The sequence below is a fragment of the Chelmon rostratus genome, chromosome 20 (assembly GCF_017976325.1).
Source record: "Chelmon rostratus isolate fCheRos1 chromosome 20, fCheRos1.pri, whole genome shotgun sequence".
NCBI classification, from domain to species: domain Eukaryota; kingdom Metazoa; phylum Chordata; class Actinopteri; order Chaetodontiformes; family Chaetodontidae; genus Chelmon; species Chelmon rostratus.
Window position 1 is genome coordinate 13602441 of NC_055677.1, and position 25427 is coordinate 13627867.

Consider the following 25427-nt stretch of genomic DNA (forward strand, 5'->3'; position numbering starts at 1 on the left):
ACTGTGAACGTGACTGTGAAGAGTAAATTCTTCGTCGCTCATCACAAACCTGATGAGTCAGGAGGCCTGACCTCACTGCCTGGTTAAAATGTAATCTCTCTATCACCTCTCTCTCTCTGTTTCCTTCTCTCTCTGTTTCCTTCTGTCTCTCTCTCGTCTCTGTCCCTCAGCCTCTTTATTTCAGCCTCCCTCATTAACTAATATATCTGTTATTACCCTGTGACTGGATACTTATTGCTCTTTCCCTTCATGCCAGTAAGCAATCTGTGATGATGTGCATTCTGATTTGCTGTGCCCACAGTGGCAATATATTACCCCCATGCCTGCTCATAGGTGCTTTTCTGACTGACCCACTCATTACTGATGTAGGGAATCAAATTTCAGATAATCCTGCCTCTTATCATTTACAGTCCTCTCTAACACAATGCCTGAAACTGATTACCTTTACGCCACGCAATAAGATTTAGTACAATGAAATTCCTGATGTGAAATGGGTGGGTTGGGACATTTTAACTGGTTTATGGCAGTAAATTAAAGTGTGTTTACAGCATTCCTGCATCGACAGAGGAGGCAGCTCGCCGATAACTGGATAACTGTTTAACTTGCGCTTTTGATTTTCACTTTTGAGGTCCCCTGCCTCTCTTCAACATGCACGTCTCTGGAAGTTTGATCTGGTTTCACAATAAGTGAGCTAAGCATGTTAAGTGTGAGAACCTTACATTTATGTTAATGTTACATGCTGCTCCTTAGACAGCTTGAGTCTCCCTTGCTTTTACAATGCAGACTGGCTCATCATTCTTGCACTGGGCAATTTAAATATTCTGTTAACCATGCCATAAGTAAAATCAGGTTTCAGAGGTTTAGCCAGTGAGGTTAATATAATTTACTGTATATGGCCTGTTAATTTAGAAATACGTAAATTAAGCTGTATCAAGAGAGGGTTGGATGTAAGGGTGTTTGTGGAACTTATCAGTGTTTTCCACTTCACTTTGTGTCTTTATAGATTATATCTGCTGAGGTGGTGGTGCTATTACTCCACTATTGATTAGATTAGGAAGCCTGGGAAGGACATAAACACACGCACTCATGCGCACACTCACACATACATTCATAAATACATGTGCCTGTGAGAAGAAACCCCCGGGTCGTGTGTGCAGATACACACAAACAGAAGGTGATGAACATAAAGTGTGAGCTGTCTCCCAAATTCCACGGTTAAAAAGAAGAGGTGGGAGAGAAAAAAGAAGAGGCAGAGGGGGGAGAAGGGAAATATCTCCTTCACCGCTATCTATCCATCCGTGTGATAAGTGCGAGGGAGAAGGACAGATAAGTAATGTGCAATAAGGTGAGAAGTCTTAGCCACGGCTCCTCCCCTCTCCTTGTTCCCAGCCCAATCAGATGGGATGATAGATCTTTCATGCCAGGGATCTCCCTTGCCATGTCTGTAAGAATTAGATGAAGCAGAAAGGGAAAAAGAGAAAGAGAGACTTTGGAGTGACCTGGGAGGAGAAGAGACGAGAAGAAGGTGTGAGATAGACCAAGCCCGAACAGGAATGAAGTATCCTCCCGCTCCTCAGAGTAAATCTCTGTTAGATATGGATGTAGCCAACTATTGTGAAGGCCTGGATCCCTCATACAGCACACTGGGCTTTGAGAATGCAGAGGTGCTCTATGGAGGAGGAGGTAAGTGCATGTGTATCTATACACACACACACACACATACAGAAACCCAGGTATAAACAAACAAGGGATGCGCATACAAACAATTATCAAGCCACAAAATGTGTTTTTCTGCATGTTCAGATGGATGTGCTCACATACAGAAGACAGATAAAACAGATGCACAGTTGCACACACTCCATCTTTATGAGCACTGATACAGGGATGGAAAAACTGTGAAAGCTGGCACCAGAAAAAGGCTTAACCTGGAGAAAGACATGAGAGGACCATTTTCTTGTGTATCTGCTGAATCTGTGGCCTCTTGATTAACATAAGGCATCTGTTAAAGAGGCTTTGGGATGGAACATGCGCCTCAGAAGTGGGTGAGGAGGTGCGAAAGGCTAGAAATATACTGATGAAGTGAAGTGAGACCAGATGAAGGCAAATGAGTTGCTATTTACAGAAGGGTTACTTTTTTCCATATGTCTAAATTAAGTGATGGGGAAACTCGCGACATTTTAATGTTGGCCAGTAGTGCATGTATCCAGTTGTCCCTGGTTGTAGGAAATTGATTTGTCTATTGCTTGCTTGCATATGGATATGTACGTGGAGTCATGTAGAGTGGTTGTGAAGGAAAAGAAAGGGCTGGATCATAGTTGTAAAAGCATGAAATCGTGTTAATAAAACTGTTTAGGCAGGAATTGCAGGTATGTGCCATAAAAGGCATTTTATTGCAAGCGTGCATCTCAGTGACACACTGATGTCACTGCAGCGCGTGGACAGAAAGTTAGTCCAACATTGACTCATCTCACCTTGGCAATGCTTAGGGACTGTGGAGAAGTGTGTGTGTGTGTGTCTGTGCTGATGAGTTTTTACATGCACATGCTATGATCATGTCGCGCTCTATTTGCTAGACTTTGACTGAACGATAAATATGCGGACAATGATGATGATTATGGTCTTGATTATGTGGACGATGCTGCTGCTGCTGATAATGATAATGATCACGATGATGTTGATGACAATGAGGAGATGAGAGTAAAAATAAAGACATCAACAGTAATGTTTTGAATGGCTGCAAATGAAACGCCATCTATTCTCTTTCCTGATTTATGTTTTGCAGACACAGATGTCTACGATAATGTCTAAATCAAACACAGCACAAATGACTTTGCAGTTATACAAACACCAGCAAACAACTGCATTTACTGTGGAATATACACAGAATACATTTTCCACATTAGTAAGATGCTGTAATCACATGGGAATAACTCACCTCTCACACTGGATGTGCTTGGCAAAACCCTGATTCTCTTTATATTTGTGTCTTTGAAGCATTAGCTCTGTGCTTTTATGTGTGTGTGCAGGCGTATTTACCTGTGTCAGTGTCTCTGTGTTTCAGACAGCATGCCGACAGAGCCGAGCCTGCCCGGTCCAGACGGGGTGAGTAGTAACTGCGCCATCTGTGGAGACAAAGCCACAGGGAAACACTACGGAGCCTTCAGCTGTGACGGCTGTAAAGGCTTCTTCAGACGCTCCATACGCAAGAGCCATGTCTACACCTGCAGGTACAGACAGCAAAAAAGCTTAAAACTGCAACATATGTATGTGATGCATGCAAATTATAAGACACACACTATGAACGTGCACGAGTGTGCACATAAACATGCTCTTGTGCAGCTAAATAGAACTCTTAAGCCATTGATGACTGATTTTTCAGCCCAGTCATCATGTCGTGGCATATCACATTAAGTTACATTATGTTGGAGCTCACTGTGTCGTCATGTTTTTGCTCTGTGAAGCTACTTGTCACTGTATGTTTGTCATGTGCAGATTCAGCAGGCAGTGCGTAGTGGACAAAGATAAGAGGAACCAGTGTCGTTTCTGCAGACTCAACAAATGCTTCAGAGTTGGCATGAAAAAAGAAGGTAGGGGAACTCCTTCCTGCCCCTTGGACAAGAGAGAAAGTAGAGGGCACTGAACTGCTCCCTACCAGGAATGTTTTCTTCCTTTGAAAGTCTATTAATAGTTTACGTGTAGATGTACAAAACAGACCTTGTGTAGGGATATCCTTTGTTTTTCCCACCAAGACAAGGTATAGACCTAGAACTAGTGGCATCGAAGGAAATGCTGTCATCAGAGACTCAGAAAGTCTCTCTCTCTCTCTCTCTCTCTCTCTCTCTCTCTCTCTCTCTGTGTGTGTGTGTGTGTGTGTGTGTATTTATGAGGGGTATAACCTTGGCACAGAGTTTTATGACACCTAATCGTGTGTCACTCAAACATGTTGTTCTGGATTGCAGCTGGTTAACGTTTGACTCCACTTGCTGATGCCAGCCTGTATGGCTATTTTTATAAATATTAACTGCCCTAGCGCCGTTGTTTTGCATTCAGGATTTTAGATATTACGTTTTTTTTCTCAACTCTCAACGCTCATGACTACCAACTTGAACAAATTCTTGAAAACCAGCACAGTGATTTGAATATTAGCAGGATTGCTGAACATATTCCTGTTGCTTTCTCTTTCATACACAGTAACTTTAGCTGTCTGTTATATTTTAGCTGTACAGAACGAGAGAGATCGGATCAGCTCCCGAAGAAATATCGCTGACGCACAAGACTTGCCACCCATCACTATTCTGGCCCAAGCAGAATCACTTTCCCAACAGGTGACAATTTTCAATACTTTCCCACTGACGTATGCTTGTATGTCAGCTGATGTTAGCATCATCAGTCAGCATCAGCGTATCATGTGCATGATGCAAATATCATTTGCATGACGCATGCAAAAATTGCAGCCGCACGAGGAAATCGACGAATCGTGACCCAGGAAACTCTTACATTCTGTCTCCCTCCAGATCACTACTCCGGTTGGAGTTGCAGACATATCAGAGCAGAAGTCAGCCACCATTGGGGATATTTGTGACTCCATGAGACAGCAGTTATTGGTGTTGGTGGAATGGGCCAAATATATTCCTGCCTTTGGAGAGCTGCCGCTGGACGACCAGGTAACAGGGCTCAGTGACTATGCTGTTGCTTGCATAATGTCTGCATAATGTTTGTTTTTGGAAGTTAAATCCAATACCTTTCAGACTTGAGTCCTTTTGTTTGAAATGATTTTGAAATGCAGTCGTTGCATATTGGTTGTGTTTAGCTTGTGTGGGTGTGAGTGTGCCTGCAGCTCAAACAAAGGGCTTATTCTGTCAAAGCACTTTCTGTTTAGATAAAGATCCTCTTTGATCAACCAAATGCACTCGGAGGTGAATATTTGGAGTGATGATTACAGTGTAACTTGAAATTTGTGCACAGAGATTGCTGAGTGTAGTATACAACTCTTCAAGTACTGTATGGCCCCTGTGTGATGTGTGTAAGAGTAAAAGGGGTGCATTGTTTGTGTTCTTTGTTTAACTGTGTGTGTATGTGTGTGTGTGTGTCTGTATGTCTCCAGGTGAGCTTGCTCAGGGCTCACGCAGGTGAACACCTCTTGCTCGGAGTCGCCAAAAGGTCAATGCCATTCAAGGACTTCCTGCTCTTAGGTACAAACTGACCAATAGAATGGCATGTTACTTACATGTGGTGCAATCCTGTGGCTCTGCACTGAAGTGTGAAGACTGATCAAATGTTGTGTTAGCTGAGAATGATTAACTAAAAGTCTCAGTTTCTTTGTGACTTCAAGAGTGTCTTGTAAACGACATTGCTCATTACTGGGACATGTACTAACATCATACTGCAGACAGATCGGTCAACTACACACACACCCATGCACGCCACACACACACACACACCCACGCAACCCTTAAATAGGCCTGACAAAACTCTCCAAGATCCAACTTATCTTTCTCTCAAGGTTAAAAGTACAAAGCTATTCCCTTCACGCTTCCACACCCCCACACATACAGCACAGCTTTCACTCCCTGTCAATTCCCCTCAACACGGCCGCTGACTGATCCTTTCTGTGTCTGCAGGTAATGGCTGTGTGATCCACAGGAACAGTCCGGAACCAGAGATCTGTCGGGTAGCCAACCGAGTGCTGGACGAGCTAGTTCAGCCCTTCCAGGATATTCAAATAGATGAAAACGAGTATGCAGCGCTCAAGGCCATTGTCTTCTTTGACCCAGGTAATAAATTGCCATCTCTCCACTCTTCCTGGGAATGAGTTTTTCTAGCTCGCCACTGCTCCTCTAGATCAAGAGCTAGACCAAAACTGCGTTAGGTTATGGAAACTACCTGTGCTTAGGAAAAGATTTTGGATATTTGCACCGAATACCCTTGGCGTGTCTTCTGATGTGCTGGTGTTGTTTAATGGCCTGCAAAAGCATTAGGTTTTATCATTATTTCAAAAATGTATTAGAAATAAATATTAAAAGCTAAATAAATAACATAAATGGCTTGTTTCCAGGTAGGTAGGGAAATCATATTTCATCATCAAAGCCAAAAAAAATAAATAAATAAAATTAAATGACACCATGTCCTATTCCCATTGCCATTTCTGTCCAGATCCCTCTTTTCCCAAGCAATCCCATCCATCTGGTTACATTTTCCCTTAAAGTTAGATCCCAATCCCTCCATTGCTTTTTTTTTTAAAGTCTCCTTGGCCCAGTGTGACCACAATCCCTGGCCCCATCTTTTGTTGCCTGTCCCCCTTTTCTCTCCCCTTCACTAAATCCCCTCATTTTGCCTTCATGCCCCAGTTTGACCATAATCATTCCATCAATTCCACTCATATCCTCCATCCCATTCCTGATCTTTCTGTTTTTTCCCCCTGTCACCCTCCTGCCCTTCAATCCCTTCCTCCGCCCCTCCTCTCCTTAATCCATCCCCTACCTTCCACGCTTTGCCTCCCAATCTGCAGATGCAAAGTCTTTACGGGATCCATCAAAGATCAAGGCCATGCGTCTGCAGGTAGGTCCAGCATTTGAAGCTCTTCTCTCTCGTGTTCTGTTATAATGTCCAATAAACAGCGTTAAGGAGGAGCGAAATGTGCATTACACATTCGCATAACACATATTTTAACTTACAAGGACAAGAGCCGTTTGCTTGCACTGAAGGAGACGTGTGTGTGCAGGTCCAGATGAGTCTGGAGGACTACATCAATGACCGTCAGTATGACTCCAGGGGTCGTTTTGGAGAGCTGTTACTCCTGCTGCCCACCCTGCAGAGCATCACCTGGCAGATGATCGAACAGCTCCAGTTCATTAAGCTGTGCGGCCTGGCCAAGATAGACAACCTGCTGCAAGAGATGCTGCTGGGAGGTGAGACTGGGTCCACGTCCGCGCTTGTAAACCTGCAGAAAGAAAAATAGGGTGACCTTCAGCAAGGCTACCAAATGCTCTAGTGGCGCTCCTGTACAAGTATGAAGCAAGTTAAAAATAAATAAATAAAAGCATACATATTCAGCAAAGTTTTCCTCGATATATACAATGGGTAAAAAGTTAGGGATTTTTGCAGAAAGATGGTATAACTCCACATGAATATTAGGCAACGCCAAAATAGACAACTTGCTGCATGAGATGCCGCTAGGTGCAAACATATCTAAATGTGTATAAATAAGGACGTCTGTAGTTAAAGGTGGAATGCATCAAACGTATTCTAAGCAGGGCCATGACAGGCGACTCAAACACAAAATGAGGCGTGGAGATAAAGTAATAAGTCATCTCCAAAAATGTCTCCCATTTTCCGCCTTACATGCTAAAAACAACTCCAGAATATGACACCCTGACTCAGAAGCCCGTGTGCAGAAAGAGCTGTGTGTGTGTTTTATTTTTCACCATCCTGTAGGAATGTGGAGCTATCATAACAAAAAACCTGCTATTTAAATATTGCTGAGATGATATTATGTCTAGCAATGTGAATGTGCGACTGATAAAGTGTATGTAGTGATGCCGAAAGTTTGAAGCCGAGCTGACCAAAAAAATTATGAAAATGAAATTACATGATGTTTCTCAACTTGTTAAGATATAAAAATTGAAGGTTATTTGCATTTTTGACATATTAGATTTGGAGCCAAGTTATGGAGGCTTGACTCAACATATAAAACATGCACACACGTAAATGCACTTTTGTCAGCACAGACTGAAAAAAAAATACGTGTGCATTTGGAAAACTTGATTCACTCAGTTAATTTAAAGGTCCAAAATGGAGATTTATTCTAGCACTGTTCAAAAAACTGTGCAAAACGGACTACCCGTTGTTCTTTTTGGTCTAATGAGGGCTTGTTAGGTGAAGTGCCACCATGTGCAAGAAGAAATCCGTGTTTTGGAGCATTTCATTAAGTGTGTGAGCCCTTAAATGTCACCTGATTAAATAACATATTTCTAGATGAGATGCAGGGAAAACTTCTGCCGTCAGATAAACTCCAGCACTGCATCTGATCAATGACTTGCTGTGTTCAGGTCTTACTTCAGAGCCCACACACCTGCACCACCCAGCGCACACCCAGCTGGCCCAGGACCCTCTGACTGGACACACACTGGTCATCAGCAGCATGCCCGTCACTCACACCCCGCTGATAGGTAAGAGCCACGTACATCGACAGCTGTGAGACGTGCATCCAATCACACAAGCCGAAATCACTCGAGCAGAAAGCGCCTGACGCACTCACAGAAAATATCAAAGTGGAGTAAATGCACAATTTATCTCCTGTCACAAAACTGTGTGCCAGATGTGTTTCCATTAACTTAGTTGAAACTAATAAACAGGCATCCTGAATATGAAAAGAATCCATAAAAATGTAACATTTACAAGAACTGATGAGCACTGGCCATATTGTATGTTTCATTTAAAAAATAAAAAATGCATTTGGCAATATTACACCACCTAATGGCCACACAAGATTGATGGGAACTGTATCTATAAAGCAGCAGCTGCAGATGTAACATTTCCCGTGGGCCACTGTGGATACATTTTCCAGACCATATGTACACTTTTTTTCACACAAAACATTTTAATTTGCAAGACGATAAAATAAAAAATGTCTCTCTGCTCCTGCCTCTCCTCCTGCAGCCTCTCCAGACACTCCCATCCCGTCGCCCCCTCAGGGTCCAACCCCAGAGAAGTACAAACTCTTTCCCCAGCCTCTTTGTCCTCCGGCCAGCCCCTCGGCGTCCACACAGACAGATCCCTGACTTCTCCCTGCACTCTGTCAAAGCGGCTGACGCGGGATCAGTTTCCTTGTCCCCCATTCATCAACCCAGTCATGGTATAAAAATTATGAAAGCGATCTCTGTTCAGTGTCCGTGGTTAGACTTAGACCCTTCCTCTTTCCCCTGTGACTCCTGGTGGGGCTGCAATAACTAAGACATAATTAAAGCTGCTATGTGCAGCAATTTCAAACATTAATATGTCACTTTTAAATTCAGCGAACTAATGAAATGCCAAACTTGGGTTTAACAAAACATGCTGAGCATTTTTGTGGTCACCTAAAACTAAAATACTGTTTTTTTGGACTCAATATCTTGGCTTTGTAAGTTATTTTTTAACTTCATGCCAGAGAGGCACAAGCTCATAGACATGATGGTAGTTCGAATGTAAAACAAGACGTGTTTTTGTTTAAAAAATGATGTCATCTCAAACCTTTGCATTGTTTGAATTATAGATTTTATTGACTAATGTCTTTCTTGATGTGTGGAGAACAGCCGCCTTCCTTATGGCTCTTTATGTACAGTCTATCAGTTAGGCACATCAAATGTCAAGTTATGATAATGTGCAAGTACATGAAATATCATCTAATTATAAACTGCACAGGCAACAGCAATGGAGAAACCCAGAAAGTCCACACAAAAATGCTGGCCATCAAACAGAAATTAAATGCTCTGTGTGGCATACACAATGTGCATCAGTAGGACCTATTACACTGGTCTAAGATCAGCTGTTGTTGCTGATTATCAGGATTTTTTTTCACATTGTGGAGGTAACTGTTCTAGCAATTGGATTTGTGAAAATAAAGGAGATTCAGTACTTTGTATTTTTGATATTGGGCCTTGAATACATTACATACCTTAGACAACAGCACATACATGTCCTTAATATAGATGTATTCAACAGCTACAACATAATAATAATAATAATAATAATAACAACAACAACAACAATAATAATAATAATAATAATAATAATAATAATAATTTAGGAGCAGTTTGTAAAGACCTCGTGTTAAATGCATAAAGGAATGTGGACTGTAATATTCTAATAAGTTACTGTATATAGTTAAATGGATGATGGCAAATATTTTCATGTATTTTAAATTGTTAAACTCAATTTCTAGAATCATCTGTACATATTTTTATTTTGGGTTGTGGTGATAATGTGTACGTTTCTCACAGTTTCACAGTGTTTTGATTAAAATGCAATTCTGAATAAAATGAGCATATTATTTGAACTGAATTGATTGAGTGTGGATTAACTGAAAATGCATTAACAGACATACAGTGAGACTCTCACAGGAGTCACAGTACGATATGGTGCAACAGCACCCTCTTGCGGTTAAGAGAGAAAATGCAGCAAAGTAATGAATGTAAATGGACCACTTATTGTACACGTTGTATACTGCATGTCTATTACAGCATGCGAAATAAGTATGCATTCATTCATTTATTCGTTCATATTGTGAGATGGAAAAAGGGAAATTTCTTTCCAATCAAACATGTATCTGTAGCCACAGCAAATAATTTCAGTGGATACAAATGGAAATAGATATTTTTTTTCACATTTGATCCTAAAAGAAAACAATATAAACAGACAGATGATGATAAATTGACAGAATGTATTTCAATATGGTTCCCCACATGCAGGAATACTCAGTGTGGTTTGTCCATTACTTCCTTCATGGAAGTAATCATGCTCCCCCACAGTTCCACTGGTCAGGGTATAGAGTTTGTATCCAAAGCTTTATTGGCAGGCTATTGAGTCTGCACTGCCGGATGATGCTGCTCATCTAAAATCTAACCAGTTTCCTCACCGTCCGTCTGAGAAATCACACGTTGAGACAAACCCCGAAGCCAAACTAGAACGTAAAACGATAATTTGAGATGAAACTGAACTGTGCCGGGGCCAGCTGTACTTTTAAGTCTGTTATTTTGTCCATGTCCGTCCACACACGCTCATTTTCCTGGGGTTTATGTGTATGTGCGGGCATTTGTGTGCAGTGGATGAGGCCGGGGGATAAAGCTGAGAGCTCTTATTCTCTGTATATTGTTGTGTGACTCAGAGAAAACACTCAGGTTATTTATGGTAGAGGAGATGATGCTGTCTAGAATCAACATGGCCAAATCCTCCTATCAACTCCATAATGGACAAGCTACCTGGCTTAGGTCAAAACAACACCACCCACAATGGGAAGATGTGTGTATGCATATATACTGTATGTGTGTGTATGCTCCTACCTGCAATTTATTTATAATCTGTGCAGGCGCATGTGTGTACACTTCTGTATGTGTTTCTTTTTTTTTTTTTTGGAAGTGTGTGCATGTGTGTGTGTACCCAGGGAGCTTTAATCAAAGGCCCATAGTGAGGAGATGTGGGGGCCCTGTCTCTTTCTTTTTCCTCAGATAAAACTGTGTGTTAGCATGCCAGTCACATATCTCATCTGAGACGCACCGCTCTCTTCCCCACACCTCGCCGCTGCCCACACTGACAGCACCCTATTACACACCAGTATGACGCTCGCTCCACCTGAGGAGGACGAGGTGGAGGAATAGAGGGATGAAGAGATAGAGGCATGGAGGAGCAAAGGATGGACAGGAATATGATTTTTTTTTTTTGTCTTTTACTATTTCATTGCATCTTAGTTTAACTTGTTAATTAAAGGTAATTTTCAAAATGATCCCATTGTCTACTGAGGCCATTGTATTCTTTCCTCACACACTTTATTTTATTGTAAAATTGAAAGAGAGGTATACAAATACTAAATTAAATGCACACCTAGAGGCTTTTATTTGTTACAGAGCACTTCTAAACAACAATGTACTGTCAACTCACTTGCTCAATGAAGGCACACTGATGATACAATGCATTTGCTTCCTGAAGTAAGTGCACTAATATTTGCAAAAAGGAAGTTAATCACTAACATCTTCCTTTTTGCAAATATTTGTTTTATCATTGCACAAACTGTTTGAAATTTCAGACCTGGTTTGAAGGAAGTTCTTCCACCTTTTCTGGTCGTCTGTCCACCAAATTACTAATCCATCCATGCGTCCATCCACCCATCACTCCAGCCATCCTTTTTCTATGTTAACCACTAGATGGCAGTACAAGGCTGTGGTTTCACATTAGACAAATTGCCCTTTAATGGTTGTTATCAATGTACTTTGCCCTTCCACTATCATTCTACGTCAAAATAAGTAAAGAAATGAAAAAAAATGCCAATTAAAAACTTTTTAATCACATTTTAATGTCACAAGCATCACCTACTTACTAAATTGCATGTCAATCACTTAATTTCCAATCTTGTCAACAAAAATGAAAAACATGCATGTTTCATGTGTTTTCTAATATGCTAGATTTCTAATAGGGCTATTTGCATGTGCAGTTGAACATACCAATTAACAGCACTGAATTAAGATTATTTAACAAAGACGATTTTAAAAATAGTGTGTTTCAGCATTTTTTTAAAATATAGCTTTACATTGCTTTCCCAAACTGTTCGAATAGAATTCTATCCAAAAAACAGCTATAAAAGATTGCAAAGTCATGCCGGGGAGCACTGGTACAGTCCGAAATGAATGGCATGTGTCAGCGATCCCAGATTAGAGCCGGAGATTGCAGACTATCATTCCTCACCAGTGCATTTACCCATAATTCCCCTCTGTCTCCAACATATCCGATGATTCCTCCTCTAGGAGACAAGGTGAGGCAGTACGAATCTCTGCCTCCGACTCTGGAATGAATTTAAAACCTCTCCTGAGTGATTTTCTGTGTCTCCGTCCTGCTACAGTGTGTGTGTGCGCGTGTGTGCGTGGCATGCATGTGTAGTTTCTGATTATACCACAGCATGGGTGAAGGGAAGGAAAATACAGTGACAGCTTCATTTCCAAAGCTGAGTTCACATAAATGAGGGATTAAAGCAGGCAAGCAAGAGGGTTAAGGCTCACCTCGGCCCTCAATGACAGCTTTCCCTCCTTAAAATCACTCTCTCCCTCTCTCTGTTTGTCTCACCCTTCTTTCTGTCTCCGTCCTCCATTTTTTTGTCTCACTTTTGCTTCTTCTTTTATTCTCTCATTCCCTCTTTAGGCTATTTGGATTGTCTTGCTACTGCTCATTTTTGCCTGCAGAGATAATACACACGTACAGATAAATCTGTAAAAAAAAAAAAACAAAAACGCATCCTGTACTGTTGGCTACACACACACACACAGTACACAAACACACACAGTGATTTACACAATTGCAGAGATTGCCGGGGTGCGCTCTACATCATGATGATGGGAACCAGGTTAGGGCAATGAAACTAGGGGTTAGGGCCAGGGTAGGGTGTGCTTGTGTGTGTGTGTTGATGTGTGTGTGTGTGTGTGTGTTTGGGGTACATTAGGGAAATGAAAAGGGGTGGACCACTGATGGCTTCTCAGATGCAGACTTGTTAGAATAAAGGAATATAAAAAAAGACAGGAGACAGAGGAGATGACAGGGTGGATGATAAGATGAGTAGTGCAGTAATGAAAACGGTCCTCTGTACCCCGAGATTACATGGGGAATGAGATTGGAGAGAGAGAGAGAGAGAGAGAGAGAGAGGGAGAGACAGAGAGAGAGTGAAGGGGGCATGCTGTAGAGGGGGAAATGGGCGAGCTGTGAGTCAAAGAATGGAGAAAGATGGGGACTCATTTATGATGAACCATGGTGAGAGTCAGCCGGAACAGACTTGGTACTGGTGTGAAAGGAAAAAAAAAGGAGGAGGAGGAGAAGAAGAGGAGAAGAAGAAGAAGAGAAGAGAAGAGGTATTACAGCTCAGGACGAAGCAGCCCCACTCTGAATGATAAGTGTCTCACGCGCTGCGGGTTATGGGAAGTTCACACAAACAAATGACTCCCATTTGCCAGAGGCGAGGGACACAATTGAGAAAGAAGGGGCGAGAGAGGGAAGGAGGAGAAGAAGAGAGTGGGGAGAGGAGGAAGGGAGAGGACTAAATACTAGAGGCACGATTTCAGATAACTCCATCTGCATTGAGGAAATGCTTACCTTTTTACCTCTCTAATGTTGTCACGGGTTTGCAGTGTAAACAAAAGCACCTTCAATCCAAAGGATATTAGGAACCCTGCAGTGAAGTGCAGTCAAAGTCTGTGTTCGGTACCTGAAATTACAGGGCGCCTATGGACCTTGGTCAATAACACTAAATGTATTGTAAATTGTAGCATGTAGGTGGGCCATGTTTTGCACAATAAGAGGTGATATCAAACAGTAATAAAGGTGCATGAATACTGCCCTTACCTATGCGCTAAGCAGCATGGAGTCAAAGTTTAGTATGGATGGATACCTCTCTTCACTAAAGTTGCTCTTAACCACGACACATTCAGGCAAAGCAGGTCTTCATTATAACACGGGAAGCAGCTGATTTTGCTTCTCACTCCCACTTTATGGTTAAAAGTGCTTTTTTTTTCGGTTAAATTAGATACTTTAGTGTTCAAATGATAGCCTCAATGCTCAAAGGGACTCCCTGCTTAAGAGCATTGAGTAGCACAGCCAATAGGATTGGTTACCCTGGCTACTGCATGGGTCCGACCCATGGCTTTCAGTTTATGTCACATTTGTTTTCAGTAAATAAACAAGTCTAGAGTCACGTTAGCAGCTCTGTGAGGCCGCCACTGGCACGCCACACATGCTAAAGACATGTTGATGTTAAGCAGGTACGGTGTTTACCTTGTGCTCCCCCTTATTTTAGCGTGATAGCTTGAGAACATTTGCTTATTAGCAATCTGTCCAACTTTTATCAAGTGTTACTAAAAACCAAAAGACATTTTAATGGTTGCAAGAGATGACAAACATGAATGTCTGTACAAAATTTCAGACCAATTCACCCAATAGTTAGGCTATTTCATTCTGGGCCAATGTGGTGACACAACTGACATTGCCATTCATACGGCCATGCAGCTGGCACGGCAAAATATGGCTGTCTGTTTGTCGGCATCATAGTCAAAACTTAAATGTTTGTTTTCCTCCCCTGAGAATCAAGGAGGAAGGGCCGTTGACCATCTTCATGTTCGGCAATCAGGGAGAAATCCATCACGGAAGAGGCAGAGATGCAACTTCTCTGGTGACAGTCACATCAATAGTCCATAATGTGATAATGCAGTCACAAGGCATGTTGTGTCTTGAGTAATTGGTGACCCTCACTTTTTCTCAAGTGGAAAAGCTTGCTTCCCCGCTCCTTCTATCTTCATCGCTTCCTCCACCCACTCGTATAACGCAACAGATGGATGCAATAAGTTTAAGAACATTCTCTGGGGGGGTTCAAGAGGCGTTTTGGGAAATGTAGGCTGTTGCAGAATGAAACTTAAATGAAGCAAACTGAAGAAGAGTGGGTGCACCAAATTCCCAAGCACCACCGCAGACTGATTCATATAAAAATAGCACAGGATTATGCATTTGGGGTGGACTTGCTTCAGTGGAGGTGGGAACTGGTCAACATTAGCATGCTGAAGGAAATCATCGCATCTATCAGCGTGAATCAGGGCATTGCTGAGTAAATGAGGTTTAATCACGAAACAGAGAAAAAAAGATCAAAATGTAGCCGAGGAAGATCAGTGGAATTAGACAATAGCGCCTTTTATCTCCAGTTCAGGAGACTGTTGGGTCTCCATTTTGAATTTTATCATCAGAAACAAACCAAGTGTAAATAATTTGCCTTTCATAGCAGAGGCAAGGCGTTTCATTTCCAAAACAGCTCCGGATATAATTATTTTACCCCGAAATTAGAACTGAGCTCACTCTAAACGTTACAAAGGAATTCACTGTCAGCGTGTAATTAATTTTATATTACTATTTACCTTTACGTTAGTTAATTATGATCTCTATAGATGTGTGGGCTACACGCACACACGCGCACACACGCCAGACATGCACCACCTTCACGATGTACAGAGACAGTCGTGGTAAGAAGTGTGAATTTTACACACATGACTTCCTGTCCTAATCAAGGGCTTTCTCAACTCCTATCTGAAAGACACACATGGCTGACTCCTTCAGCGGATACCTACACACCGTGGATGTGTGCGATGAGGCCGTGAGCGTGTGTGTGTGTGTGTGTGTGTGTATGCGCGCTTGCAGGAGCTCGCCAACCCAGCAGCGGAGTGGTAAAGGATATTAGGGCGCAATTGCGAAAAGATTGCAAAAAGTGACATCCTTAATGGAGAAAGATTACTGCGCGCAACATCACTTTGATTTGAGCTGCATACATTTCCCTCATGCAGACAGGCTTCCGGACAGCTCTGCACTCTGAGCTCTCCAGAGTCGAAGCTGCAGCCTTTGTGTTTGCGTGTGCAAACGCAAATCCTGACAGCAAGAGAGTGAGACACAAACGTCCTTTCCAGCGATCATGTCTGACAGGTGCACGGTACACCTGTGAGTTTTTTTTTTTTTTTTTTAGAGCATTTTCTCAAATTCGAAGGTTTTATTTCTTTAATTTGAAGACAAGCCTCTCTGGCACGCTGGTCAAACAGGATGGACAGTAAGGAAAGGGAAACAGTGAGAGCTTTATGGATGTTTTCACCACAGTTGGTTCAGCAATAAATATGTCAACCATGTTATTACTGTAAGCACATACTGTGTAGCATGAAATGACACAAGCAGCTGTTTTGACAAGTAAATGGACTTCAACATTGCCTCTGCTTCGTGGAAATATACACCATGAACATGGCTCAGCTTCAGGAAAGTTAGAGTTGCAAATATATTGGAATAAATGATTCCTCAGTGTTTTTACATCAAGTCCAACCAAGATGAAATTAGTGAAAAAGTTGCCGCATCCTTGTAAAAAGTCCAACACTTTTTGATTTCCTTTGATGCCTTAAAATAAACACTGTTATCAGTCTTGTGTGGTACAGGATGTGGAATTTGTCAGTCGCCAACCCTACAGGCCAAATCATTTGGTTAATTAGAAAACACTTCCTAGAAGGTTTACCTCTCATTTCCACCTCATTAAAATTACAATCTCCATCACAACAGCCTTCAGTGCAGCCGGTGTCAAGTACAGTATTAAATCTGGGATTGTGCCAGGGGAGGAGATGTCAAAATAAAAGTCCCCCGCCTCAGGTCAAAATATTCTCAAATCCCTGCGGTGGACTATCAGTATCAATCAGAAATAAAGTTTGTTCGTGCAGAGCCTGGAATCTGAGCAGGACAAAAGCACCAGGGAGGTCCTTTATTTAGCTAATTCTCCTCTATTTGAGATGTACATATTTCTACAGTGCTTTGATAAGGCCTTGGGGACATGCATGTTTTAATTAGACCTGAGCAGCCTGAGCAGCCTGGTTGAGCAGTTCATAGAAAACTTTGAACATTTTTGCTGAAAGCCTCTCTCTCTTTGTGACAGGCAATGTGTAATTAGCGGCATATGTGCATTTGCATATATGCACCCTGTGACATGTTGCATCGTATTTGAATAAGTAGACATGTCTCAATGTGATATCCCTGAAGTGAATACATGAATATGAGCCACTAATTATACCAATCTTGCAAATGATCTATTTAAATATTAATATCTTTTCGCTTTGCATTGTTTGCTGGGAGCTTTTTTAGTCAGCGAGCGGTGCGTGTTTGTTTGTGTCACTTCCATCTAGGTTGCGGTGGGTATTGTCCTCTGCGCGCAAAGACTGTGCGTGCGTCTCTGCATGTCGTTTCATGTGTGGATGCATGTACCGTCTGGATGCGTCTACATGGTCTCCAGTGGAGACAGACAACGTGTGATTCACATTGTTACACAGACAATAAAAGCCAATCAGTGAGGCCAGTGTGCACGAGGAAGGAAGCTGCGGAACAGGAAAAGAAACATCTTGTGACTCGAGCTCGAACATCGTGCGGCATCCACCTTGCAAACAAGTTGCCATGTTTTTGTCAGTTCATTGTCATAATTATGAAATGTGGTCTCGTTACCCAGTCTTCCCTCTCTCTTTCTTTCTTTTCTAAATTCCTTGTTATTCCACAAATGAAACTGTACATCTCTGGCAAGTTGTAATAATGAAATAAACATTCCCCTAGAAAACCTTCAACACATTTAACATACTTAGCGCTGCTCTCCATAAACGGCTATTCAGCAATGTCGATCAGGGCTGTCTGTTTGTTGACAATGACAGTGTTATTGTCACACTCACAGTATCTAGTGATTGCGATATTTCCACTGGATATCACCAAAGTACAAAGCAAACAACTTCATAAATGCAACACTCTTGTATTACATTTGCTGCAGTTGAAATGACAAAAAAACGATCTTATACTTACTTATACTTACAAAATAACTGGAGCATCCATTTTAGCTTAATTTTACTTTTTCTGAAAAAAAAAAACAAACCCAAACATAGTTGCAACCAGTTTTTCAAACTTACTTTTAACCACTTGCAGGAACAGATGGGCGTTGTTTATCAAAAATTCAAAAGTAACCTAACACCATTCAAACCGTCCGGATCCATCTACTTGTGCTGATCGTCTAAGGAGCTGTTCAACTAACGTCTGTCATTTAAAATCGTGCAAAATATTTAACCAGACCGACAGTAGTCACACTTTCCCGGCGCAATAGCAGCAGAATGGGGATACAGTGAAATGAGCGAGCGTGTGACTCATTTTCAGAAATCCTTAAAAAAAACCCCTCTTAGTCAGATTCTGTGCATTGCCGCGTTTGAATGTTTTTGGATGCAGTCACGTTGGCCGTTTGTGACTCACGGCAGTCTTGGAGAGCGACAGGAGGGATGTTTTGATACAGTTGCACTGGAGAAAGTTAGTAAGTGATGATTCAGATATGCTTTTATATAATATACTGTTGTAAGGATTGTGAGAAAAAGGCTCTTTTCATACATTTCCAATGCGTAACTGTTCAATCACATTCAGTCATATTATGAATAGTTTTGTTTTGTCACCCTGCATGCTTAGTTTATCTTTTGTTGCAGCTTGTGCTGACACTTTTCCCCATGTTTCATGTCCTTGGGGTCAATCCAACTGCATGGCAGCAATACATGTTAGAATCAAATTTTCTTTTTATTCTGAACTTAAGGGTTGACTTTTTTTTATTTTTTTACAGACTGGCGATGTATAATTGCATTCATCTTTTGATTCCCTTGACTGATGTTTGCTGCTAAGTGTGCTGGACAATGAAAAGCCTCTGGACAAAGCGAGGCTCGGCTGATGAACACTACTCAGCCTTAATTGCATGCTAGTTTTGATGTAAGGCAATCATGAGGTCGTCCGTTTGAAGTGGATAGGTTTGTTTGATCCATCTTTGTGTGAGCGCGCGCATGTGGGTGTTTGAATGTCTTATCATCAGCTACCTGGTGCGATTTAGTCAGGCATAAGGGAAAGCAAAATGTGTTTTGTGTGTGTGCATGTGTAAACACACATGTGTACGCCTATACATACACGTAGTGAGGTTTAATAGAAGTCCGCGCTATATGGCTTTAACAGTCAATCAATCAGCAGCACAAACTACAGGACACCACTGCCTTCAAACTCATTAAAATGAGCATGGCATAACAGAGAAACATACCCTTTGCAAATTAAGTTGTGTGTCCTAATTGTTTTCGTGTTTGTGGGCCTTTCGACAACTTCAGAAGGCATTTGTTGTTGCTTGATGTATGCTTGCTGCACCTCAGGCAATGTTTTTTATGACCATTATTATTCAAATGAGCTAGAAATGTGTTTTGAAAGTCCTAAATCATTGAGCATGAATGGCTACCCTTGGCGTTTATAAATGACTTTTCCACACAAGCAAACCTCCGCCTGCATGGCTTACTCCACTGAGCTCATTTGGGTATTTGAGTTCTGTCAACAGAATTTGTGTCAGTTGTCCACTGGCATGACAAGTTGCATTAGAAAGTTTGACAAGATTTTTCACTACTGTTGTCGACTTTTTGAGTGATAAACAGCGTTGTATTAGTAAGTCGAGAAATGGGTAAAAAATGGGCTCCTGTTGATGATTAGCAGACAAAACGCTGAATGGGGTCTATGTGTTTCAGATAATCATAATACAACGGCCTTGTTGTTGTTTACTGGTTTCTACTATAGATGCGATGGTATACGATATCATTGTGTGGTCATTTAGTTAAACTGTGCAAAGGACAGTTAGTTATTTTCATTATCAATCTTGAAGAACCAATCAGCAGCTTAGTCAATGAGCAGTTTGAAAATAATGAAAAATACCAATCACAGTCTCCCAAAGCCTGAGGTTATATATTCAAAATGCATGTTAAGATTAACCAATAGTCCAAAACCCAGAGAAAAGAAGAACAGTTTACTATCCCTGTGCACATTTAAGAAGCTGCAACCAGCGACTTTTCGGCAATGTTGCTTAAAGAAAGACTTGTTGCCAATTCATGTTCAGTCTATCAACAGAAATCGATCAGTTCATTGACTAGTTGTTGACTAGAGCATAAATCATCCATTAGAGAGAACTGAATCCCTTGTAAATACGTTTTTACCAATGGTTGCAGCATTTGTTTATGCTTATGTTATGGAAAATTGTAACGCTAGTAAATGGATTGTCATACTTAAATACTGCCATATGAGTTCAATCTGAAAGCTAAAATCGACGGACAAAAGCAGCTTGACCAGAAAGCAGCTCCGGCGGGAGTGACAGTCACAACGTTTTCTAAGAGTCTAACCCTCCTCCACCACCGCAGAGCAAGCTCGTATCGCTGTTGATAAGATTTGGGTTGTAGATAAATTCATATTGGCGTAACTGCCCAGAATCTGCGTAAAACATTCTGCTTACACTAAGACAAACGCTGCACACACACACGCACACACGCACGCATACAGATGCGTGCATACACACTTGTACTCTCATCTAGTGTCCAGACGCACACACACACACACACACAGACAGACACACACACACACAGACCACATCTTGATTAGGTTTTCATAAAGTCTGGGACTATGCTGAGTCTGTAATTGACTTTGACAGCAGAAGCCTCCATGTCCTATGGCTATGTTAAACGAACAATTTACATCTTCATTTCAAATTCTACATGGATAAAAAGCTATTAATTACATTAGTCTGCGAAGAGTCATTCCAGCTGTGTAGAATACGTGCGCGTCTCTCTGCCTCCCCCACCCTCCCGTCCACATATGCACTTTTGCTCATTTGTATATTAAGTCTCGCGGCCAAACAGTGCCCAGCAAGTGCTTCTCTGGAGATGAGTTTAGGAGTGTGGGAAGGACTTTTACTCAGCCTGTATTGCTTTGCAAAGCAAACACAAGCGGCTACTCCTACATGAGCATTTTATGGACAGGGGAACATTTATTAAATCTATTGACTTGGCAGTGGCGGCAGAGGCGCTGACCCTTACACTACTTCCCATTCACTGCTTGTAATGATGTTAGTTAAGAGAATATTTTACTGTGGCTTGTAAAATATAATCGCTATATAAAGTCATTTCACCTGGTCCCATGATTCCAGCTTAGATGCTGTCGCGGGAGTAGATAGATAGATAGATAGATAGATAGATGCAGGAAGACAGAGAGATCAGCCCAATCAAAGAGGGAAGAAAAAAAAACATTCATAACCAAAAGGGGGGGGGGGGAAGTGTTTTTGCATGACGATCAAGCAACTTTTCTCTCTTAGAGTGCTTCCTGTCAGCTTCAAAGAGCGCTTTAAGAGGCTGGGAAAGTGGCTCTCTGAACAGCAGCGAGAACAGAAGCATCTCAGCCATCATCTCCGAGCCATCTGCGTGATGGGGGGAACAACACAGACCCCCGTGTTTGCTTTGGAGATAGAACGATCAAAGAACAACACTAACCATATAATGAAGGGACAGATGGACCTTATATGACGTGGGGAGAGAGAGATGCAGTGAAATTGAGAGAGGGAGAGAGGTGTAGACAAAATCAAACTGCAAATGCAACAATCTTTTTAGAAGAGAGGGAGAGAGAGAGGTGTGCAGGGGGGATATGATGTGGTGAAAAAGTGCGAGCCATCTCGTCGCATGCAGACTGCCTGCGCTGAATGAGAAAGCTAAAAGGTAATTTCACGGATAAAGAGGAGGCCTAATGCATAGAGGTAATGTAGCAGGGGATGGAACAAAGGCAAACTTTCATCTCTTTAAGCTTGGATGGAGAGAGAGTGAGAAAAAGCGAGAGAGAAAGCTTTGATGCTTTGAAAATGATAATAACAATCTCAAAGTCAGCCTCAGAAGAGAATGTGCTCCCCTCACTGTGCCCCATCCCCTCCTCTTCTGCCCCCTACCACTTAATACAACTGCACAATGACTGTCTGGGACAAGGTGGGCTGTGTGTGTGTGTGTGTGTGTGTGTGTGTGTGTGTGTGTGTGTGTGTGTGTGTGTGAAGAGGAGGGGGCAAATTGTGACACTTAGACCCCCCCACACACGCACCCAAATTACTGATGGAACAAACACAAAGATGATGAGAATAAAGAGACTCATTATATCTGAGATTAGATGACTTTTGTGGACACACTAAGGGATGAATTTATGTAAAGATGATCTTTCACATAGGTAGTATAGAGAGCGATATTGAAATATGAATGTCGATAAAAGATTCATGGATTGCAGCTTCTCATTCTCTTTCTCACTGCAACTGCTCTATATTAAAATGAAGAACTGAAGCTGTTTTAGTCCCAAAGCTTTTTTTTTTTTTTTTTTAAGCTCTGTTGTCTCTACAGAAAAAGCCCATTTTGTTTTCAGAGCTGCCTTAATGCACATCGCGAGCAGAAATGACGGGCATTACAACCCATCTGCCTTCCGAATGATGTAGGTGCATGAAATACAGAGCCACCACTGAAGTGGGAGAACCATGTCTTTCAAGTCGAAGACATTCGAAATGGCGTGCTGAAGCGCGCAACGTTTTTACCGTTTGTAGGCTGATCGAATCGAATCAAATAATGCAGATCACGTGGTTGCAGGTGTACTTTTGAAGCATGATTTAAACACACAAAACCAAGAGGTCGGTGGAGGATAAATACGACAGCACAAGTAATTTTTGAGGGTATTTCTGCAAGTATGATAATTGAATTGCTAACTGCAATGTGCATTTTTTTTTTTTTTTTTGGGAGTGACGTTTAAATCCACCTGCATATCCTGCTAAAGGGGGGGTGAGGCAGTTCAAAAGAAGGCTTTCCCTCAAAAGAAGAATCTTCAAATCATCTGCGTCATTATGGCCCAAATTTCCCAAATTATGCAGCGAGGTACGGGCCGGTTTGATTGCCTTTTATTGTCTTTAAATTGAACAGATGATGCTTTTAACTGCGTCAAACCGTCTGAGTGCTTGAGCTTATGATCTCTGACCCTCTCCTGCTGCAGGAGGGGGGGGTGGGCAAACCATTAGCCGACTGTGTTTCAGCCACTTTGTGTGTGTGTGTGTGTGTGTCCATCAAGTGGACCACCTCCCCCACTTTTCTTTCACGGAAAACACAATTTAACACCCAATTTTAAATTATTCAAACCATTTGCTTCGAACACAATCTGACCCACAAACGCTATCACACATCTCTGGAGCGCGGCTTCCTGGATGGTTTTGCTACAATATTAATAGATCTCACTAAATAAGTGCACAAAGTGTTATCTAAATCAACATTTAGACATGATCGTCTGCGATTCAAGCGCCAGCTCAGAAATCTTAAGCAAAACATTCGCTCCTTGATCGCACTAAAATTGTCCACATTATTCCTGCTTTGTTCCGCCGTGTGGCCTCCTCCTGTTGATGGAGAGAATTTGAGCTCTGATCACAGATTGAATTCCAGCATGAAATGTCCTTGTGTCTTACCTCATTGGTTATTCTGTCCTGGTTAGCGCCAATTGCACACAGAGAAAAGACCTTTTTTATCCTTCCTCCCTCATTTCGCTTTTTCTCTCCTGACCCCTCAGAGTATCACCAGACCTCAAAATTGCATTGAATATATAAATGCTAATGCTAATAACTGCTAGCAGGAGCAGATAATGTCCTTGACTGGTACAAGAAAAGATCCTTTTCTCTTACATGACTCACTGCCTCTGAATAACATTAGAAGAGTTCACATCCCAAGCTCTTATTTCTCTCCTATTCTTTCCCATTCTCTTTTCTTTTTTCTTAATTTACTTGACTCCCCCCTCAACTCTAGCCTTCTTGTAGCAGGAAAAAAATCCAGCTGAAGTGTAAAATATTAATTCATTTATCTGCGCGATAAGATCTTGCTGCCTCGCTCAAAATTCCAATGACATCCATTTGCCATTAAGTCAACGCAACACACAAGCAATGAGGCCTCTGGAGCTTGTCTGTCTTTGCACCCCCACCCCCCCTCCATACCGTGGCTCCGTTTTTATGCCTCTGGAAGCTTTTCATGGTAGGAATTAAACTATAATACTTGTTTCAGTGGCATGCATGTTAATGGCTGCAGCAAAGCTGTCATTTAAGAGACACGAGGAAACAGCTGCAGCGAACAAAATGGCCTCTCGTGGAAACACCCAGGATGTCTTTGGGACTTTTTATTGTCTCTCTAAAGATGGAGATCATCCTGATACCAAAATCCCCGCAGTTCTGGAATGAATGTTCAACTTGTTATTGTGCATTCTGATTGGTCTATGTCTAAGAGTGTCCAGTGGGGTCCAAAAAGCCTCTTAGGCCTTCCCAGTAGGGCCTGTCAGTAACAATAGAGGAATTAAAGGACCCTGCACTGGCAAAAAAGCCCCATGACATGAATAAGGAGCCAAATATTCCATTGTTTCATATAGGAACTTGGTTCTCTTTGAAGATGGATGTGAAGAGAGCTGCACGGCAGAATTTGCCCTTGCCTCAGTTTCTTAAAAATGAATTATTTCTCGTCTGGCAGGCAGCTCTCCGGAGGTGAGAGGCTGCCTCTTAACATGAGCAGGTATCAGTCTTAAAACCGCTCAAAGTAATTGTAGCTTTGAAGTCACACACATCACAGATGGCACAGTCAATATTGCACCAACTTGTCTGGGTGCTTTCCTCCCAACTCTGCCGTACTTCTGCTCCTTTTCTTGTGACGAAAAAATACATTATTTGTCACAAACTTTTTATTAAAAGAGGCCAACCATCAATCAACCCTGCAATCACTCATGCAATCACATTAATCATTCTCCTCGGCCTTATTTGCGTCATTTGGTATAAGAATGTTGAGACCCCGAGCGAAATGTACTTCACAGCCACATCTGGCGCTGCATAGTCTTTTGACAGCGTACTCCTCAAATCATGTCAGCAATATTCAGTAGGCGCAATAGTCACTGATAACTGCTATTAGATTTCTCAAAGTTTCAGACAAAGTAACTTCTCAAGACTATTTTTCTCTTTATTCTACTTTACTGAGGCTAACAATCAGGCTTCTTTGTGAATAAAAGGAGTTAAAAGTCGTTGAGGATCCAGCACTATAGCAGCAGGGTTAAGGCTTAATTGACGTACTTTAATATGAATAAATCCTAACTACATTTATTTTAAGACAAGGGTATTAAAATGAGACAAATGCTGAAAGGAATGACAACAGTTTCTGGTCGCCTTTAGTCTGAGTCTGTTTGCAACTAGCTGTACTTTGAAAATCAACTAGGAACGTCCTTTTAACGTGATCAATGCTGGTGCTGATCACATCCTTTTAAGTAAATAAATACAAACAGACACAAGGCAATGTCGGCGT

General features: G+C 41.7%; 1 protein-coding gene across 1 annotated transcript; it reads left to right on the plus strand.

Annotated features, from left to right (window-relative positions):
* The first annotated feature begins 1553 nt into the window (after nt 1–1553).
* On the plus strand, nt 1554–8780 carry hnf4g (hepatocyte nuclear factor 4, gamma). Its single transcript, XM_041961483.1, has 11 exons — nt 1554–1683; nt 3062–3227; nt 3493–3587; nt 4219–4325; nt 4515–4664; nt 5105–5192; nt 5622–5774; nt 6509–6558; nt 6722–6908; nt 8049–8168; nt 8659–8780. Exons 1-11 carry the CDS (start codon nt 1554–1556, stop codon nt 8778–8780), a joined length of 1368 nt encoding a protein of 455 aa, XP_041817417.1.
* Nucleotides 8781–25427: the final 16647 nt, after the last annotated feature.

What these genes read in the sequence shown, in the direction of transcription:
- hnf4g (XM_041961483.1), top strand. Translation starts at nt 1,554, where the DNA reads ATGAAGTATCCTCCCGCTCCTCAGAGTAAATCTCTGTTAGATATGGAT. An exon ending in CATTGTCTTCTTTGACCCAG is followed by an intron (nt 5,775 to 6,508) that starts GTAATAAATTGC and finishes CCCAATCTGCAG; the next exon opens with ATGCAAAGTCTTTACGGGAT. An exon ending in CACTCACACCCCGCTGATAG is followed by an intron (nt 8,169 to 8,658) that starts GTAAGAGCCACG and finishes CTCCTCCTGCAG; the next exon opens with CCTCTCCAGACACTCCCATC.